The sequence below is a fragment of the Cololabis saira genome, chromosome 8 (assembly GCF_033807715.1).
Source record: "Cololabis saira isolate AMF1-May2022 chromosome 8, fColSai1.1, whole genome shotgun sequence".
NCBI lineage: Eukaryota > Metazoa > Chordata > Actinopteri > Beloniformes > Belonidae > Cololabis > Cololabis saira.
The window spans coordinates 27,488,274-27,507,796 of record NC_084594.1 but is presented as its reverse complement, the minus strand read 5'-3'; the positions used below and the strand labels follow the sequence as shown (position 1 = coordinate 27,507,796).

General features: G+C 39.8%; 1 protein-coding gene across 1 annotated transcript in view; it reads left to right on the top strand.

Annotated features, from left to right (window-relative positions):
- The window catches only part of LOC133449160 (uncharacterized), a 48,824-nt gene extending 29,594 nt beyond the window's left edge, over positions 1–19,230 (top strand). The window contains exons 4-8 of the mRNA XM_061728294.1: positions 13,985–14,574; positions 14,785–15,169; positions 15,275–15,492; positions 15,588–15,653; positions 19,017–19,230. Coding sequence (XP_061584278.1) covers positions 13,985–14,574; positions 14,785–15,169; positions 15,275–15,492; positions 15,588–15,653; positions 19,017–19,230 — 1,473 coding nt within the window. The remainder of the gene's footprint in view (positions 1–13,984; positions 14,575–14,784; positions 15,170–15,274; positions 15,493–15,587; positions 15,654–19,016) is intronic.
- Positions 19,231–19,523: the final 293 nt, after the last annotated feature.

The window sequence follows — 19,523 nt, the reverse complement described above, 5'->3', positions numbered from 1 at the left end:
CTAAAATCACTGTGTGTTTCTTGTAAAAAGAGGACATCAGTTTTCCTCATCTTGGCTGTTTCGTATATTGCTGCTCTCTTTCTTGTTTCTCTTGCACCGTTAACATTTAAAACCCCCACTTTAAAAACATCCATGTTAAATGAGATGATAAAAACAAGTGTAAAAACTAATAAATTAATTAAAACACTTATCTTTCTCATCATCATTTATTTGTTTTTTTGCTTTCAGCACAAGTTTTTTTAATCTAAAAATTTCCTGTGTAGTCAGCCCAGACTTATCCTTGTTACTCATGTGAAGCCTGGCCGAAGAACAAAACAAATTGAGATCAGGGAACCCATCTTCAATTTTTACATTATGCTGATTTTTAGTCTGTTGCAGGAAGAGTTTTATTTTTCCTGCTGAGTACATTTTTTTCCGCTGACTGCCGCTAAGTGTTGCCACCTCAGTATCTGTACTCCATTCTTCGCTGTCATCATCATCACTAAGGGTTTTCTGTAATTCTGTTTTCCCCACTTTAATTGTTTTGGTCTCACTTGTATTTTTTGTTTTTCTCCTTCGTTTAGCTGCTGCCCTTGCATTCACTCCCTCCACCACTCCCTCCATTTCTACCTCCTCCACCTGTTCTGCCCATGACCCTTTATTTTCACAGTCTCCTACTTTTTCTGACTGTTCACCCTCTAGTCTTTCACCTGCCTGCCCCTCCTCCTCCTCACCAATCGTCTTCACCTGCTCACCCTTTTTTTCTGTTTCTTTTAAATTTTCACCACACACACTTTCTCCATTCATCACTCTTTTCTTTTCTCCCACCTCTGTTCCTCCTGTCTCATCCACACTCTGTCCCGCTACCTCCTCCTCCTCCTCTCCTCCTCCTATTTCACCCATACTCTGTCCTCCTGCCTCCTCCACCTTTTTTTCTCCTACTGTCTCCCTCTCACCTTGTTCTCCACACTCACTCACATCATTCACACAAACACCCGGTGCAACAGAACTCACCCTGTCGGGGTCGGACACAGCAGCGGATCCCCGCGTCATCATCCGCGGAGCTGTAATCGGCCGCTCGGACGCCGCAGCCGCCACCGCGGGCGCCGACGTCCCGGGCGCCGACGTCCCGGGGGCCGACGCCCCGGGCGCCGACGTCCCGGGCGCCGACGTCCCGGGCGGGGGGGCCGGCGCCCCGGGGACCGGCGTCCCGGGCGGGGGGGGGGGGACCCCCCCGCGGGGTCCGCCGCCACGGGGGCCGCCCCCCAGGCAGCGGCTCCCCGCTGCTCCGGCCCCGGCCGAGCAGCGGGAGTCTCTCCCGGGCCAGGCGGAGTCGGATCACCCCTGTCAGGACAGGAACGCACGGTGTGTCCCTCTTTGCCGCAGCCGAAGCACTTCATCACTGACGTGGTGGCAAAAATCACGTATTCATAATCATCTACTTTCACTTGAAAACGAAGGTTTAACTCCTCGTTTCTGTTGTGAAGTATCATATAAAGTTGTCGGCGGTGCGACACAACGTGTTTCAGCAACGGAGACTTACATCCAGACAGGATCTTCCTGACAGGTGAAACCACCTTCCCGTGTCTGGACAGCTCTCGAATTATGAACTCGTCAGTAATGAACGGTGGAATATTGCTCAGGACTACCCTAGTTGCAGGCTGCGACAGCGGGAGCACCTGCACTAGGCTCCCACACACCGTGATTCCTGTCTCAACGACTTGGTTCACCTTCTCCACCCGGTCCAGGAAGATGACCACCGCGCTGTTCATCCGAGCGGCCGATCTGACACTGCTGTGTCCGACTTTTTCCCCTACAGCCAACCCGATCTCCTCCACGCTGCAGGGGAACCCTGTGCTGATTTTAATCCCATGTTTCCGGGTCAGGGATTTAAAATCTGCGCCGGCCATGGCGTCAGCCAAGCCGGCGGTGAGACGCCGGAAACAAGGGATCAAAAAAAAGAAAAGAAAACCCCCAAACCCCTCAAAAGAAACTAAATGTGAAACGGTGTGAAACTATACAAATAAATTATGTTACAGTTTTTCTCAGTCGCTTTGGTACATTTCTCAGATCATCCTCGACATTTGTAAAACAGTAAGTGCATTTCTCAAAACAGTTTGTACAAATAGCAAAACACCATGGATTACCTGCAAAAGCCAGTCTCTTGCTCAAAATCCTTAGTTCATCTCTCAAAATTAAATATCTGTGTCAATGAACGTGTCAGTGCATCAGAATCACAAGTGCTTGTGTCATTATGTACGGATAAGACAGTCAAATTGCTTAGTCTTTATCTCCCTTAGTCTTATGGCATTATTTTGTACAACCATGGTGCAAATAGCCTCCTCCTGTTCAGGTGTGAAAAGGGGCCCTCTGCTACCCCTGTGAAGTTGTCTTGCAGTCCTATGTGGAAAAAATATAGTAATGCAAAACACAAAATTGAGTAAGATAAAATGTCACTGTATATAGTATACTTAATGTATATTGTAAAATGAAAGTAGAATACTGTCATATTGTATGAAGCATTACAGAAAGTATACAGTATTACAGTACAGTGCCTATTGTTAGATTACATACCTGTTCTGTCGCCGAAAAGTCTGAACGATTGAGGACACAGTTGTTCTCCCAACATTTGGCTGCACCCTTCGACCAGCCTCGGCCATTGTAAGCCCATGATTGAGAACATGGTCTACAAGTGTAGCTCTTATCTCATCAGGAACGCGCATATGTCCTCGGCCTCTTCTGCCTCTTCCTCTGTTTTACCTCCCAACTCCTCCGCCACGCAGCCTCACTCCTCTTCCTCTTCTTCTTCTCTCTGGCTGTTGACCCCGTCCAATTCCTTGTCCTTCCATTGTCAGACATTGTAACATTGTGTTGTGCTCCGGCTATATGTATACTTGCCAGCTGATAGTTCATGAGATGCACCTTTGAGCTATTTCAGAAAACTGGTTGATCATTGGTTGATCTAATGCTTGACATATTTCCCTTCATTACAGAAAGTCAAGATTCACCTGGGATCAATTTACCAATTCAGGCCAGATTTAGAAACAAAGTCTAATGGAAGTGTATAGAAATATGCTGACATATTATGACAACTTGTTCAACCATTTTGCATGTAAAGACTTATGCGATGAACTAATGCCTAAATGTTGTGGGGGGTGAGACTATTCAACAGAGATCAACATGACATAAACAACTGATAATGTAGGAAACAGCAGAAAATTGTACATTATCATTTGCATGGATGACAAATGCATTTGCAACTTGTTCAAAGAAATGAGAAACTGCTTTTCTGATGTGCACAAGTGACACAATGATGTGAAGATTGAACAAGTAGTTTTGAGAATTTCAATTCTGATATGAGAAATGTACCAAAGCGACTGAGAAAAACTGTAAATCAAAACCCATCACCATAAGAAAAAACGGAAAAAAGTCACACAAACACTCGCACCTCCACCTGCTCACAGCTCACACTCCCAGCATGCACCGAGAGAGAGAGAGAGAGAGAGAGAGAGAGAGAGAGAGAGAGAGAGAGAGAGAGAGAGAGAGAGAGAGAGAGAGAGAGAGAGAGAGAGAGAGAATTGCTAGTGTACTGCATGGGACTACACAAAGTAAAACAGTTTACAGTGCTGAAAATTAGAGTATACATAGAAGATGTTTTACCTGTACATACTGGTGACGGATCTCCTTCACTCTGTCACTGTTCCGGTCAAATGGCACTTTGTACAATTGTTTCATGCGCATTTCATTTCTTTTGAGCACTCTATCAATTGTAGCAATTGACACAGATTCAATATTGCCAAATACATTGTTATCCTCTATGACAGCGCTTTGAATTTCTCTCAACCTTATTGCATTGTTTGCAATCACCATTGCACAAATGGCTTCCTCTTGCTGCGGGGTAAAAAGGGGACCTCTTCCACCTCTGTGAGGTTGTCTTTCAATCCTATGTGGTGCAGAGTAAAATTACACCAATGCACAGTAAACATGAGATATTACTGTATGAGATGTTGGATTACTGTCAAATACTATACATACCTGTTCTCCCTTCATGTTTGAATGATTGAATTCACAGTGGTTCTTCATTTGGCTGCACCCTCCGACCAGCCTCAGCCATTGTGAGGCCGTGATTGATAACATGGTCCACAATTGTAGCCCTAATTTCATTAGGAATATGCGTATGTATTCGGCCTCTTCCCCCTCTTCCCCTGTTTTTTCCCCTGTTTTGTCCCCTTCCCCTTCCCCTTCCTCCCCGCATCCTCACCCCTCTTCCACCATGCTGACCTTCCATTTCTGTGTCACAGAATTGTAGAAATGGTACACATGTCTTGCTCGGTCTATATATGCTTGCCAAGTGATGGTTCATGGGATTCAGCCCTGAGTGATTGTGGACAAGTGGCTTGTCATTGGTTGCAACTAAATGCTTCACACACCTCCTCATGAGTGAAAACTGAAGTTCACCTGAGAGCAATTGTTCAATTTAGAGAGATTTCCAGGAAAAAATGATAAAGAAAGGTATTACAGTAAATTAGCTTGACACAATTTGATAACTTGTTCAACAATTTTGTATGTAATGACTAAAGCAATGAAATGAGGACTATTAGTTTTTTAGGAAATGACTATTCAGCGTCCATAAGTATAGTTCATTTTGACTGACATGACATAAACAAATGATAATGTTGTAAAACAGCAGAGAATTGTATGAGAGCAACTGATACATGTCCAAAAGCATTTGCAATTTGTTCAGAGGAAGGAGAAACTGCTACTATGATGTGGACAAAGGACTACATGTTGTGGAGGTTGAACTAATAGTTATGAGAACTTTCATTCTGATCTGAGAATAGCACCAAAGCGACTGAGAAAAACTGTAACAATATATATATATATATATATATATATATATATACAGTATATACACACAGGCTATAAATGGTCATTTATGTCACAGCAAACAGCTTTTAAAAGCACATTAAGAAATACTTTTGTACGTTTATTTTTTACAGTTTAAACATGCTTTGCTTCACAGTTATCATATTTAAGGTGTGGAAATGTACAAAGACTGCATATCAGTACAAACTGTTAACGATACAACGCAAATAAACAGATTTTGCACACCTCACCCTGTATTTTATTTGTCGCCTCGGGCGCCACCTGCTGGAGGAGGCGCCGCTACAACCCCTCAAAAATAAATAAATGAAATAAATCAGGATCATTTTCGGGTGGGGGGGCGGATGGACTTTCAACATTGTTTCATACTGATTTTAGCATCTTAATGGTTACGGTATGATAGGCCCGAGTATTTGTATTTTAATGATTTTTATTTGTGGGTCTGCCGGGGTGTGTAAAACGCACAGCTTATGTGTATTAAACAGTGCTTTTTTTTTAGGCAACGACCACCATTTGTTTTAGGCCTGCCTGCCTGCTGCGGCCTCTTTATTGGAGCCTCTGCCTACTCTGTACCTTCCTAAAAGGTTACACTACGTTAACCCTATCAAGTAGTAATAGTTGATAAGCAAAGAATCTCCTAGAAGTCTCAAGTATGACTCCATGTAATTATTCTGTCTCAACTATTTCTCCTAGTGAATTTTAGGAGAAACATTTATGACAAGATTGAAACTAAAATCTAGACAGCTTTGGGTATAATTCAGACATTCACATGAGTTACATGCATCTCATCCTGGTCCAACTGCAATGTTTGTGTCCATTTGTCCCCACGTGGAGGCTTTTAAAGTCCATGTATGTAAGTTGTAGCTCACACACTGACTCGAAATTGTCATTTAAATGCAATATTACCACAATTTCGTTTAGAGTCCAATTACGAATACTGACAGTATTAAAAGTCGTGACATACTTTATAATTATGGTAAAGATAGAGCACTTATTATTCCTACTGTGGGAGCTGTCAGGACGGGATCTCTCCGAGGGCACCAAAGTGGAAGCACTGACTTAATTTTGACTGGACACACATTATCACATTATGGGATGGTTAACAGAGCAGCATCTATATAATATACGAGTGTCCCAGTCGAAAATGAGTCCGCATCTGCAGCAGCAGCTGCGGTGTCGGAGCTTTCACTTTTGTTTATGTGGAGTATTTTTCTGAGCTGGTCGCAGCGGTCAGTCATTGGTGGTGCCAGGTCGTGTGTGTGTGCAACCATCGGCTCTGAAGTGAGAGGTAGAGTATGCGAGCGAAAGAAACGTCTTTATCGTTTTGCATTTACATTCAAACAACGACTATTAAGCCTGAATTATGGTCCGCGTTAAATCGACGCAGACCCTACGCCGTAGAGTCGGCGTAGGGTACGCGGCGACGCGCAACGTACTTTGCGCGTCACCGCGTACCCTACGCCGTAGGCCCTGCGTTGGTGTAACGCGGAACCATAAATCAAACTTTAGAGGTCGTTCGAACTTTATCAGCCGCGTTACCGACGTGAGTCCAGTTTCAGGGTTCAGTATTTACTGCCATCCGCACCTTGAGGTGGAGTGGGCATTTAAAATAAGCGACATCTGTGTGTTTGCTTGTCTATGATGATTATGTACATATTTGCTTTGTTTAACAGAAACAAGAGATGACCGATCGATCACTTTGATCACGCATGTGCAGAGCCGGATTAAATAAATGGACTACACTAGGCAGACTGTGATTTTTGGGCCCCCCTCCATCGATGTTATTTATGAAATCTTAAACTTACCAAAGTTACTAATAAAACCTAATTCACATTATACATAGCATAGTCATAGTCAAGTTGGTTCTTTGTATTCCAAAATAAGTCATGTGTTGTATATTAAACAGTCTATCAGACAGTCTATCAGATTTTTATTTATTTATTTATACATTATTACAACGTTCTATTAAATGCTATTAAATTATCCTTATCTTATCGATTGTGAGCATTTTGCAGAAAATCTTAATTAAATGTGTTGATTAAATTGAATAATTAAATAAGAAGTCAAATCTACAAAGACCAATAAAATTTGCAGTAAGACAAAGTGTGCTGTAGTATGTACCGTATGTCTGTATGTGTATATGTCTGTATGTATGTGTATGCGTATGCAGAGACGTTTGGGAGATTTGCGAGGCCCTGTGAGAAATGGCCAGGGTTTTGGGTTTGGGTCGGATCGGGTGTCTATATGCGCAATTTTAACTCTCCAATTAGCAAAATACTGGATACCTTCCCCTGCCTCATCATCATTTGGGCTTGCCTCGACGCGGGGCCCCACGGCTGCTTGAGACCCGGGCGGATCGGTGATTTTTGTAACAAATTTATCAAACGTGCCTTTCAGAGAGGCATTAAACTCTTCCATTTTCTTTCGTTTTTTTCTTTTTTCATCCCCTGATGGAAATTTCCTGTGTCCGTCTCGTTCTCTCGACATTGTGTGACAGTTTGTTCCAACTCCACCCGTCTGGATCAGAGCACCTTGTGTCTGCGCTTGGTCTGATCAGTTGTATTGAACAACAGACACGCGTCATCATTGCACATATATTTATTGATATGCACAGACTAGTACATATTTAGGTCTGTAATGGAACGTGACTGTTGATATTTATAAGGGAAAAAAGGAAAAAAAAAGGAAAAAAAAAATTGGGGAAAAAAAAAAAATGGCCCATAGCGCCAGGCCCCAGGGTCAGGGTTTGTAATTTCTGACTGAGCTGTCAGTAAATGTCGTCTTCCATTCTCCCCACGGCAGGAAAAGCATCCCAACCCGGGACAGCCCTACAACGGCACTGCCAGGACGGCATATCTCCCAGACAATAAAGAAGGCAACAAAGTGCTTCAACTGTTGAAGAAAGCGTTTGACCAGAGGCTGATTTTCACAGTCGGGACATCCATGACAACTGGGATTGAGAACCAGGTGACCTGGAGTGACATTTCCCACAAGACGTTCATATTAGGAGGAACGGCGTGGTACGGTAGCTCAGTGGGATTTCGTTGTCATTTATCTTCTTTGTCAGAGTTAAATTTGTGGAAAGTTTTTCCCATATGAATTTTCTTTTCTTTCTCCACAGTTATGGATATCCTGACCTGAACTATATAGAACAAGTCAAGAGGGAGCTGAAGGCCAAGGGTGTTGAGTGAATTTGACACTGAGTGAAGTCAAATATCCTTTTCAATCAGATTTATTGAATATTATGCTCAGTATAAGCAAAAATAGGAAAATACCTTTTTATCATTCTTTCAGAAAAATAATTTTAAGCATTTAAATGATTTTCTCTCATTTGCTGCATCTGTTGCAGCTTCTCAAACATTGATGCTTTCAGGATTCTGCTTTTGTAACAAATTATGTCAGTCAACAGCTAACAAAGGCTTGTTTTGATAGTATCATTATTTCATGTTACTTCATCACAAGCCTTAAATGGTGCTTGTCATTACTGTATTTGAAACATGTCGTGAATATGAAATGCAAAAGTTGATTGATATAAACAAATTAAATAAAATAGATTAGACAAACTAGGCCATATATTTGTGAAGAATTAAATAAATTCAAAATAAATGTATGCTTTTTTTAAGCATAAATGGTATCACCTCTCGTACGTCCAAACTTTCCTTTGGCGAATGCCAAGCGAAAAAGGTTTCTTGGAATTCACACGTAATTCACAAATAATCTTTCATATCAGTAAGGGTTCCTTTGACGTGCACTACGACTCCTACAAGAATTTGAATAATGTTGGTTCATGTCTTATCTTCTTTTTTTTTCAAATTCTGTTTATTGATTTTCATTCAAATAACCAACATACAAAACATTCATAACAACAAGCTCAACCCCCCCCCCCCCCCCCCCCTCCCCCCACAAGGTCCTCAGCAAAAGTACTCGACAGAAAATATGTGAATACATAAAATAAATGGTAATAATAATCAAAAGTAAAGAATAAAAGAAAATAAAAGGACTTAACTCAGGTATAAATACATATATACATACAATACAATACATTTGTCAATTGCAATTACAATTAGCCCATTTCCTGTATAAGAACAGCAAAGTCACAAGAAAAGGGGCATTGAAAATAAACAGCAATTAACTGTCATGTAATCTTTGTTCATGAGAATCATTGGGTAGATTCTCCATAAAATGTTAAAAGGGTGACCGCATGTCATTAAATTCTTCAACTTTACCTCTTAGAATGTATGTTAGTTTTTCTAACCACTGAGTGGAATTAGGACTCTGAACATCCTTCCACTTCAAGGCTATTACTCTTTTGACTTGTAACAAACAAAAATCTATGAGCTTTCTTTGCATTTGCACCAAAATCTTCAGGGTATATATGTAATAGACATATCAAATCAAATCAAATCAAATCAAACTTTATTTATATAGCACTTCTCATACAAATAATGCAACACAAAGTGCTTAACATAAAACAAATAAACATAAAACTTATTAATGCCCTGCCCCCCTCCCCGCAGACACAAGCACACTACAATTGACCTAGGTTATACACACAGACACACACACAGACACACGGTGCAGACATGGCTGAGCACAGAGGATCCAGGTGAGGAAACGGTAACAGGGAGCCGTCCAGGCCAGGAGGTCTCATAGCCCGCAGCTACAAGGGTTTCCTCCACAGAGACCATCCCGGCCCGGACGGATAGAGGAGTCCACACCACAGCGGTGAAGCCGTGGTACAGAGCTCCACCACCATCCAGGCCAGAACGACCCCCAGGACGACCCCCTGCAGGCCAGAGTCACTCCCAGCATGGAGGCTCCCCATGAGGAAACACTGGAGATAAAAGCTACAAGAAAGCAGGATAAGATACACTAAAAGAGTTTAAAAAGTATAACATAAAATCCTAAAAGTATGTCTAGAAAGCAAGACATTAAAAACTAAAAGAATAAGACAGTAAAATGTATAAAATAGACCATAAATAACGACTAAAATATTTAGATAAAACATGAGATTAAAAAAAAAAAAAAATATGATAAAAAAGGATAAACTAAATATAAAACAGAGCAGTAAGATCCAATAAAAATAAGGGTGAGCATAAGAAATTTAAAAGAGTTAAATGAGTCAGTTAAAAGCCTGATTAAAGAGATGGGTCTTGAGCCTCTTTTTAAAAACATCAACAGTCTCTGCTGTAATAATCTAGGTTCAACAGGAATTGTAAACTCTGTTAATCTTGAAATCAGGCAAAGGGTATCTTTCCAAAATTCCTGGAGTTTCTTACATTCCCATATACAATGAAGCAAGCTACCTCTTTCTATGTTACACTTAGGACAATTGTCTGGAATGTTGGGATTAAAATGATTTAGCTTAACGGGAGTAATGTAGGTTCTAAAGAGCCATTTGTCATGTGTTATCTTCTAATATTAAAAGTAGTTTTATTTATTGAAAAGTTTTTCTTTAAAATGCATGAACATAAAAAAATATGGTTTCAGATGAATGATCCTATATACTGTTTCCCTAACGAATTATTAAAACAATTTCCTATAGTTGAATGAATAGTAGTATGAATGGCCTATTTATTCTTGATGTCTTTTATTATTGTACAGTGAAGTTTAAGTTCTGGATGGAAATGTTGAAATCTTGGTTTGGAGTCTGATCAGCTCTTCTTACTAATATGGAACTTTACCAACAATAACTTAACCAAAAAGAGAAAGTTTTGTCCTTTCTGTATTCTAAACTTATAGTGTTTTTTTGTTTTGTTTTTTTGTTTAAAGTTGAATGGACTTTATAGTTTTGGTTTTTCCTAATATTTGCACTTTTACCCAAAATATTGTAGTATACATATGGTTAATATACAAATTACTAATTATATATATATATATATATATATATATATATATATATATATATATATATATATATATATATATATATATATATATATATATATATATATATAATTTTGTTTTTTTTGCATGCTACGCTTGTAATTTCTCATTTGTTCTTTTTTTGTTATTTGATTTTTATTTCGTACTCGGGGCATTCAGTGTGGATGGCAAAGTAAGAATTTCTTTACACAGGGAAACTTGTTTCCTTACTGTACATATGACAATAAATGCTTTGAATCTTGATGAATATTGAAAATAAAGAGCAAATCTCAGCTTTGGTACTGGGTGTTTAGAATTTATGCAGAGTACAATACAATACCAAGCTATCAAGGCATTCTGGAGCCAAATGTGATGTTCAGTGTCAAAAATCTAGGTCTCGTTGCAGGTCAGGTTGATTCTCTTCTGAAGCACCTCTCAGATTCAGCTGTAGTTACATAGGAGTTGTGATGATGATCTTCAGCAGAACCACCGTCTCTGAGAAGGAGTCCTGAAGATTATTCCCCATGAAAAGCAATTACAGAGCCACAGAACTCATGATTGCTGTTGAGTCCCAGTTCAGTTTTCAACTTGTTCAGCAGAGGATAAACCTCCATGGTGGTGTTCAGAGCTGCTTCAGGGTTGTTGTACTGCTGGAATCTGTCAGCTTGTAGCTTGATGGAGAACCGGTCTTGTGCCCGGCCTAAAATGGTGTCACAAACCTAAAACATTAATGCATCAATTTAATAGAATATGGAGATGGGTATAAGTCACTTTACAATATAAATGTTCTAATATATAAAAACAAATTATTTTATGAATTGTGTATTCATTTAATTTAAGAGAAAATGCAAATGCACGTAGCACCTCTATAAAAGCAGACTATTATACATGATCTATTCTAAGGCGTGTTCCCCACTTTTCTGCACAATATACCACAAAAATGCTGGGACCTGCAATCACTTGATTTATAGCTACCACAAATCACCACTGCGTTAATCCGACTCTTGGTTTGCGCAAACTGTGTTTTGTCCTCTAACCCTTCCGGCCGAGCCACAGCCAGTCACAACAGTCTTTTAGTAAAATGAATGCAATAAAACATATTTCTGATATAGAGGTAGACACTTAAACAGGGAGGTCAAAGGCAGTTGACTTGCTTTGGAACCAGCCCCAGTGGTCAGTCAAGGAACTACATTTTTTTCTCACTTCCTTGTTGGCTTCATACTGGAAGCAGCAACATGGAGGGTGGGTGACTGTCTGGTTCCGCCCATATCCACACTAAAAAGGAAATACATTGATTAAATTGGAAGATGATTTCACTTTTAAATGTGCTCAGTATTTGAAGAAATGTTCTCCTCCACCTCCATCAAGTGATAAGTAAATGCAGATTTCTTTATGTTATAACCAAAATATAGACAGAGATATTACCTTGAAACATTCAAGTAAAATGAAAAGCAAGCATAATTTACTGTATAGCCTAATTGTAAGATACAAAAAGTTCAGTATGCTTCATTACATAAGTATAAAGTAATATCAGGAACTGATCAAACTGGTAAACATATCTGTGAAAACAGGCCAGTGGAAGTTTGTTGATCGTGCGTGTCCAGTCAGTGTAAGAGAAACAGGTTTGTTTGCTGTCAGTGATGCAGCTCGATATGCTGAACATTTTCACTTTCGTTTCCTAACAAGAGTCGACGACGCAGCTGCCCCGGTGAGTCCTGCGCAAATACACGGCTAATTCTGCAATTAAGTTGGAATTTTAACAATAGTTTAGGCTTTAAGAATTGTTAGAATACTCGCTAAGAGCCAAGGACGTAAAAGAAGTGAGAAAAAAATTTGTATATATATATATATATATATATATATATATATATATATATATATATATATATATATATATATATATAAATAAACAATACATAAATACATTCAATTCAGTTCAATTCACACTTTATTAGAGACACATCTCGAGGAGAGGTCCATAGTACCATAAAAAGAAAATATATATATATATATATATATATATATATATATATATATATATATATATATATATATATATATATATATATATATATATATATATATATATATGTATATGTATATGTGTGTGTGTGTGTGTCTGTGTGTGTGTGTGTGTGTGTGTGTGTGTGTGTGTGTGTGTGTGTGTGTGTGTGTGTGTGTGTGTGTGTGTGTGTGTGTGTGTGTGTGTGTGTGTAGCCTATATGTAATCATAAATGAGCTCTATACCAACTATCCCAACTGTCGCTGCTTACGTTAATGTTTGCTGTGTTTTAAAGGAAGAAGACGCTTAAAATGGCTGGAATCTTTGGGAATATCCTGGGGAAAGACACAGAAACAACTATGGATGTGGACGGCCCAGAGGTGTCAGTGGACAGCCCAGGACAGGTATCAGTGGGTTTAATAATTATTAATTTGTTTATTCATCCTGTCCTCTCCTTGTTGTTGCAGAGAGTGCAAGGTGCAAGATTGTGTAAAAAGCACCACCCTGTAATAAACCTGCTGATTAGGATAAAAGGAACAAGGTCAACATTGTAATAGTTAACTTTCAGTTAACTTTCTCTGGGGATTATTGTATTATAGTGTTTTACTGTCAACAGTTATTTATGTAAAGTTAAAATAGTTGCCGTTGAACTATGAAGTGAAAAAAAAACTTCAAAAAGAAGACTATTTCCAATATAATTTATATATTTTATTACATATTTTCAGGCTGCGATGGCTTCAGCAAAGGATACAGATGAAGTTCTACTCTATCTCACCTTAAAATGGTCGGAGTCTGTTGTGCAAAAAAGAAAGAAAACAAGTCTAGAAATGTCTCTCCAGAATTGGTTCAACAACAACACCAACAAACTGGACTGCAAAGTTAAAGATGTCGGGAAAGACGGGAGTGCTGTGATAATGGTTAAACCTAATCCAGGTGCAGTATGGCTGTTAAAGTTTAGATATTATTCAAACAGATCTCGTGTATCAAATTGATTTTAGTATTTTTCTTATTTTTAAGGTGTGATTGATCTTCAGAAACTGCACAATCAATGTCTCAGCCTGAAAGATGTTCCCCTGGTGACCATTGTGTCAGTTAATCTGGCACCATTAAAACCTGATGGCCAAACTTCAGGCAATGCTTCAGTGAGCCCCCGTCCTTCATCGGTGCCTCAAGCTGTATGTCCTCTATCATAGATAATTTAAATATACAAAGATAATGCATATCTATCAACTTAATTGATGTGTTTTTGTTTAGGGTAATGCTGTGCTAATGGTGGATCATAGTGATCCAGCTTCTACAGCAGATCACACTTCTGATGAGGACAAAAAGAAGCCTCTATACAATTGTCTCATCCCAGTGTTTCAATTCATGTATATGAGCAACATCTACAAGGAAGAAATTGCAAGTATAGAGAAGAAGCATGGAGTTAAAATGGAAGCACAGGCCACTGTGACGTTTTCCTCTGACCAGGAAGATGGCCAACAAAAAGCCCTTTCAGAGTTCACAAACCTTGTTCAGACGCGCTTATCTGAAGTCAGTAGCTCAGTTATCCCAGCCAAGTTTGTCGACTCAGATCAGTGGATTAGTGCACTGAAAATCAGTCAGAAAAATGAGAACAAGCTCATGCTTACTATGTTTTCAGAAGAAATTACCGTATTTGGACCAACCCACTGTCAAGAAGCATTCAGTTCAACCTTAAATGCAACGCACACAACAAATGGCACTTTGGAGGAGGAAGACCCTGAACACCAAGACCCATCTTTCAAGATAAAAACGACCCTCAAAGACCGTGTAGCTGATACAGGGTTGACCATGGAGGAGAGCACCTGGAAGCTGCTGACTACGTCTTATGATCAACAGGTTGCAAAGATCAAAAATAAGTTTGAGTCCAACATCAGTGAAGGCAACGTCAATGTCAAAGCTTCCTACAAAAGACCTGAAAGAAACCCCTCCATGGAGGTTCATGCCATCAGAGGTCTTCTACATCTGAACCAGAAGACCGCCCCATCAGTCCTGAAGTTCACCCAGCCCCGGGGTGCCACCGGATTCAGTAGCTCACTGACAAACATGAGTTATGATTATTTAGAGACCTCCAGAGGACCTGGGCAGGATACGCGTTCAACACAGCACGCTACAGCACGTTCAGCAGAGGGAGCGACAGCAGGAGACAGTAAAGATGAAACCTGCCCTATCTGTTTAGATTCACTTAAAATGAAGAAACAACTGAAGTGTAAACATGAGTTTTGTGAGGAATGCCTGAAAATGTTTGAGAAACACAACGGACCCACCTGTCCTGTTTGCAAAGATGTGTTTGGTGTGATGATTGGAGACCAGCCGGAGGGAACGATGAAATGGAAGACAGATCCTGCATCTCTTCCTGGATTTGACAACTGTGGTACTATAGTCATCACATATCGGATTCAAAGTGGAATACAAACGGTACATTTCTTTAACAACCGAACATGTACCAGTTATGCATTAGTTGCTTTATTTGAGTTTTTAGCGATGTTTTTAGGTCGTTCATTCCTTTATTCTCTTAAGCAGGAAAAGCATCCAAATCCTGGACAGTGGTACACTGGTACTCAGAGAACTGCATATCTCCCAGACAACACAGAGGGCAACGAAGTGCTACAACTGTTGAAGAAAGCGTTTGACCAGAAGCTGATTTTCACGGTTGGGGAATCCAGAACGACTGGGGCGGAGAACATGGTGACCTGGAATGACATTCAACACAAAACAAACACGTATGGTGGACCGTCGAGGTAATATGATGTCTTTGTGGCGTACTTTCTTCATCAGTATTAAATGTGCGGGAATGTTTCTCATGTTAACCCTCAAACATCTTCTGCTCCTACAGATATGGATACCCTGACCCGGATTATCTCAAAAGGGTCAAGGATGAACTGAAGGCTAAAGGCATTATGTAAATTTGACATCAAGAGAAGTCCAATTTGAAGTCCATATATTTACTCAAAAGTTGATGTTAAATGACTGTAATGAATAATCATATTTCACATGATCTCTAAGGGTTGCTGAGTCAAGAAAATAACTATGCAAGAAAAACATGAAGGTGGTAGTATAAGGCCAAAAAAAAAAGCTCATGTGTGTTGTGACCGTAACAGAAAAATGAAACTTGTATTTAAATGTAATCTGATAAAACATTATGCATTAGCTGATTTACTGGTATTACAGTTTTTCTCAGTCGCTTTGGTACATTTCTCAGATCATCCTCGACATTTGCAAAACAGTAAGTGCATTTCTCAAAACAGTTCGTACAAATAGCAAAACACCATAGATTACCTGCAAAAGCCAGTCTCTTGCTCAAAATCCTTAGTTCATCTCTCAAAATTAAATATCTGTGTCAATGAACGTGTCAGTGCATCAGAATCACAATTGCTTGTGTCATTGTGTAAGGATAAGACAGTCACATTGCTTAGTCATGTTCAATATGTCAGTGTACTCTGGAGGGATGTTTTGATGTAAACTATGGCTAAAGTTTCGATGACAATTACTGTAAATTGTAAAGTTACACCTTAGTGTATGTGGGAGATTGATTGCAAGAGACTGGACAAGATTCACATTTACATTTTTATTGTTTGTACCACAATTTGTTGACAGATCATGTCATTGCGATACAGAAAAGAAAAAGACAGCACTGCAGAGCAAAAAGACAAAAAACAAAAAAGTAGAAATGTAACATAGGACAATCTCCTTAGGGAAAACTGTACATGCAGTACTGTAGGAATTACAGTGCAGTCTTCTTACACCTCCTGACGTTCCTGTCTGTTGGGCCACAAATTCTCATCCACGTCACAACGAATATCTTCTCTTGCGATGCAGCGTGGAAAGAATCTTTTGGAGTGTCTTATCAAGCCTCTGCAGGCATCTGCTGTGATGTCATCACACGCTGCATCCATGGCAGCCAGAACGGTCATTTGTGTATGTGGCTGGTGATCATACACTTTCCATCTCCATGCTGAGAAAAAGTCCTCAATGGGGTTAAGGAATGGGGAATAGGGTGGGAGGAACTCCATCAGCATCCTGTTGTGGGTGGCAAACCATTGCATGATGATGTTGGAGCGATGGAAACTGACATTGTCCCAAACTATCACATACTTTGGCAAGTTATCTCCAATCTGAGCCCTCTCTTGTTCAGGGATGAGATCCCTGTAGAGTGTGTCTAAAAAGGTGACAAGACGCTCTGTATTGTATGGGCCAATAATGTGAATATGCGTTAGCACACCATTCTCAGAGATGGCAGCACCCATGGTTATGTTCCCGCCCCGTTGGCCTGGCGCATCAACTGTAGCTCTGTGGCCGATGATATTTCGACCACGTCTTCTGTGTTTGGTTAGGTTGAAGCCAGCCTCATCCATGTAGATGAAATTGTGCGGTGGTTCACTTGCTTCCAGTTCCATCATACACTATATCCAGAAGACACAAAATTAGTTTTATGAATTACATGCATTTTCATTTTGGACAAGATACAGTTACATCAAATGTATAAAGCACATATTGCATCTTCTTTTCTACAGCCATAGCCGATGTGTAAAGGTCACATTTACTGCACTGTATATCACTATACGATGTTGTAGCCTACTGTTTACTGTGAGGTAAAGTCATTGCATGTTGTTCATACGTGTTTTACCTGTACATACTGGTAGCGCAGCTCCTTCACTCTTTCACCATTTCTTTCAAAAGGAACAGTGTACAGCTGCTTCATATTCATTTGATGTCTTTTCAGCACCCTGTCAATAGTTGAGATGCTGACTGTTTGGATGTTTGCAAAGATGTTGTTGTCCTCTATAATGGCACTCTTTTATCTCCCTTAGTCTTATGGCATTGTTTTGTACAACCATGGTGCAAATAGCCTCCTCCTGTTCAGGTGTGAAAAGGGCCCTCTGCCACCCCTGTGAAGTTGTCTTGCAGTCCTATGTGGAAAAAATATAGTAATGCAAAACACAAAATTGAGTTAGATAAAATGTCACTGTATATAGTATACTTACTGTATATTGTAAAATGAAAGTAGAATACTGTCATATTGTATGAAGCATTACAGAAAGTACCGGTATACAGTATTACAGTACAGTGCCTATTGTTAGATTACATACCTGTTCTGTCGTGAAAAGTCTGAACGATTGAGGACACAGTTGTTCTCCCAACATTTGGCTGCACCCTTCGACCAGCCTCGGCCATTGTAAGCCCATGATTGAGAACATGGTCTACAAGTGTAGCTCTTATCTCATCAGGAACGCGCATATGTCCTCGGCCTCTTCTGCCTCTTCCTCTGTTTTGCCTCCCAACTCCTCCTCCGCCACGCAGCCTCACTCCTCTTCTTCTTCTCTCTAGCTGTTGACCCCGTCCAATTCCTTGTCCTTCCATTGTCAGACATTGTAACATTGTGTTGTGCTCCGGCTATATGTATACTTGCCAGCTGGTAGTTCATGAGATGCACCTTTGAGCTATTTCAGAAAACTGGTTGATCATTGGTTGATCTAATGCTTGACATATTTCCCTTCATTACAGAAAGTCAAGATTCACCTGGGATCAATTTACCAATTCAGGCCAGATTTAGAAACAAAGTCTAATGGAAATGTATAGAAATATGCTGACATATTATGACAACTTGTTCAACCATTTTGCATGTAAAGACTTATGCGATGAACTAATGCCTAAATGTTGTGGGGGGTGAGACTATTCAACAGAGACCCATTATAATACATTTTGATCAACATGACATAAACAACTGATAATGTAGGAAACAGCAGAAAATTGTACATTATCATTTGCATGGATGACAAATGCATTTGCAACTTGTTCAAAGAAATGAGAAACTGCTTTTTTGATGTGCACAAGTGACACAATGATGTGAAGATTGAACAAGTAGCTTTGAGAATTTCAATTCTGATCTGAGAAATGTACCAAAGCGACTGAGAAAAACTGTAAATGTTGAAATGACCCAACACAAACTTTTACTCCAGCAAAAATTAATGATTCTCTTTCCAGAAGAAAGTCTGAGCCTTCATGCATGTTGTACTATAAAAGCTATGTGAAATTTTTCATAAAAAAAGGACTAATCAAAAAAGATAATCTGAAAATGCATGTATGATTCTGCAAAAAGTTCTTTAGGTAAAATGATTGTACTTCTCACAATTAAAGACAAAACATATACAACAGCATAAAATAACACTTGACAGGTAATCAAAGTAAAAACTTGTTAACGCAGTTACATTGAAGACTTGTACTTTTCACATGCATTTAGATATGACTGATGCATTTCTGACAGAAGCAGCATTTTGGGACAGAGGCTGAATGTAAGGACGTTGTCAGGGCGACCAGAATGGCAGCATCAGCAGCAGCAGGGCACAGAGGAGAACAAGAGATCAGAAAGAGCTCAAGAACAACAGAAAACTGCTGAAGACACGATGAACATAATGCACTTCAGACCGAGTCGTTACAAAACAACATACAGACTTGATTCTCGAAAGGCAGAAAGATAAATTTATTCACAAAGCCAGACAGGTATTATCTGGTCTCTACAAAAATGAAAAAGAACAAAAAAAAAATACAGCCAAATCTCTTTCTCCCTCACATTTTGTCTGAGCTGCAGCCTCCCTTTCCCTCTGGCGGAAGACCTTAGTAACAGCCAAATAGTGTAGACATGACACTATCATCAACAATCTTGTATGTACAACAGCATCCTCGCTCTGGGCCAGCTAAGGCCATCCTTTCTATCGCTTCACACCTGTAATCTCCATCCATGGAATGTTTAACCCATATCCGACTTCCTCTT